Here is a 2,310-nt window from a genome sequence, read left to right on the forward strand (position 1 = left end):
ATAACATATCTCCTCAGGAGCAGCTCCTCTCCCAACCCAGCAGGGCTGAGGGCACTGCCTGCGGCCACCCCGGGCACAGCACAGAGACAGAGAGATTTTCAATCAGTCAGGGCTGTGAAGATGCTGAGAAGTGACTGGGGGAGAATCACTGCCAGCCCTTGGCACAGGAACCTCTGGCTGCAGGACAAGGCAGCTGCAGCTCCTGGAGCCATCTCCTAAAGCTGGAACATCCCAACGCCTCCAGACGCTGTGAGTACATTCTCTGATTGTCTCTTGTGCAGAGCAGCCAGGGGTGCCCAGGGCTGTCCTGCAGAGCAGGGTCCTGCAGCCCAGGGCACTTTGCTGGGGCAGGGACTCTGCTGCCTGCCCGGGACAGCCCTGGCAGCTGCTCTAAGCACTGTGGGACCAGATCTGGGTGGGAGGAGACAGCTGGTAAGGCTTGGAAGAGTTTCTGTTGTGTGGTGAGGATGCTACATTGTTAAGGGATGCTCCCAGCATGACACTGATCTCCAGGGTATTTCCTAGTAGATTAAATGATAAGCACAGCAAAGCAGGGTCTGCATAAAACAAAAAAATCCTGCTTTATTAATCCATTTCTCTGGGATGCCTGGATAGAAAAATGCACTTAGATATTCCTGTCTCACTTTAGACAGAGAAAAATTATTAAAAAAAAAAAAAATTCTCTGAGATCTGAATATACCAGGCAGTGCCAGAAATCAGCACAGGGTTCCTTAGGGCAGCATCAGCATCGCTTTTCCAGTCCTTTTCAGGATTGCTCTGACATTCCCATCAGAGCCTGCAGAGCCAGAGCTGCCCTTGGGCAGTGCCAGAGCTGGGAGGGGTCTGCAGGGCAGAGCTGAGCCCCCAGGGCTGAGCTGCGCTCAGGCAGCACTGACATGGCCCAGTCCTGGGCACAGGGAGCAGCTGCTGGCAGGGACAGCTCCAGGTAGCAGAGCCCTGGGCAGGCAGTGGAGGGAAAGTGCCCCCAGGCTGTGCTGGGATATTTGAAATTCTCCACAAACTGAAGTATTGCATGATTACTTATTCTACAGACCCCCATGCCAAGACAGAGCAAATGTCCAACAGCAGCTCCATCAGCCACTTCCTCCTGCTGGCACTGGCAGACACGCGGCAGCTGCAGCTCCTGCACTTCTGCCTCTTGCTGGGCATCTCCCTGGCTGCCCTCCTGGGCAACGGCCTCATCATCAGCGCCGTAGCCTGCGGCCACCACCTGCACACGCCCATGTTCTTCTTCCTGCTCAACCTGGCCCTCACTGACCTGGGCTCCATCTGCACCACTGTGCCCAAAGCCATGCACAATTCCCTCTGGGACACCAGGAACATCTCCTACAAAGGATGTTCTGCACAGCTATTTCTAGTTTTCTTCTTCCCCACAGCAAAATTTTCCTTGCTCACAGTCATGAGCTATGACCGCTACGTGTCCATCTGCAAACCCCTGCTCTACGGGACCCTCCTGGGCAGCAGAGCTTGTGCCCACATGGCAGCAGCTGCCTGGGCCAGTGCCTTTCTCAATGCTCTGCTGCACACAGCCAATACATTTTCCCTGCCCCTGTGCCATGGCAATGCCCTGGGCCAGTTCTTCTGTGAAATCCCACACATCCTCAAGCTCTCCTGCTCACACTCCAAACTCAGGGAGCATGGAATTATTGTAGTTGTTGCCTCTTTAGCCTTTGGTTGTTTTGTGTTCATGGTTTACTCCTATGTGCAGATTTTCAGGGCTGTGCTGAGGATCCTCTCTGAGCAGGGACGGCACAAAGCCTTTTCCACCTGCCTCCCTCACCTGGCTGTGGTCTCCCTGTTCCTCAGCACTGGCACATTTGCTCACCTGAAGCCTCCCTCCATCTCCTCCCCATCCCTGGATCTGGCAGTGTCAGTTCTGTACTCGGTGGTGCCTCCAGCCCTGAACCCCCTCATCTACAGCCTGAGGAACCAGGAGCTCAAGGCTGCCTTGAGGAAAATGATCACAGATGGTTTTCAGTAGCAATAAATAGTCATTCTCCTGCATAGCTGTTATGATGTTACATATTTATGCTCGTTCTGTGCCATGCATTTTTTACTGCTGGCACAGTTGTTATACTTTTGAGAATTTGTTCACACCAAAATCTTTGATTATACATTTTAAATTCAGTGTTTGTTTTTCCAGTGGCACCCAGTGACTGTATAAACCAGGAGCTGTACTTCTACTACTACATTGAAGAATTGTGTATTGCCATGTGTGCCTGACATCTTTCTTCCCTGGCTTTTCTGGAGCTGTAGAGTTGGTGCTTCTGGGCAGAGCTGGAGGAGAAA

At 52.6% G+C, this 2,310-nt stretch overlaps 1 protein-coding gene across 1 annotated transcript; it reads left to right on the top strand.

Moving 5' to 3' along the window:
• Positions 1-1,075: 1,075 nt before the first annotated feature.
• Positions 1,076-2,002, top strand: LOC132334548 (olfactory receptor 14J1-like). Its single transcript, XM_059860654.1, has one exon. It carries the CDS (start codon positions 1,076-1,078, stop codon positions 2,000-2,002), a length of 927 nt encoding a protein of 308 aa, XP_059716637.1.
• Positions 2,003-2,310: the final 308 nt, after the last annotated feature.

Source organism: Haemorhous mexicanus, chromosome 16 (genome assembly GCF_027477595.1).
Source record: "Haemorhous mexicanus isolate bHaeMex1 chromosome 16, bHaeMex1.pri, whole genome shotgun sequence".
Classification (NCBI taxonomy): Eukaryota; Metazoa; Chordata; class Aves; order Passeriformes; family Fringillidae; genus Haemorhous; species Haemorhous mexicanus.

Coding starts and splice junctions, on each gene's coding strand:
- LOC132334548 (XM_059860654.1), top strand. CDS start 1,076: ATGTCCAACAGCAGCTCCATCAGCCACTTCCTCCTGCTGGCACTGGCA.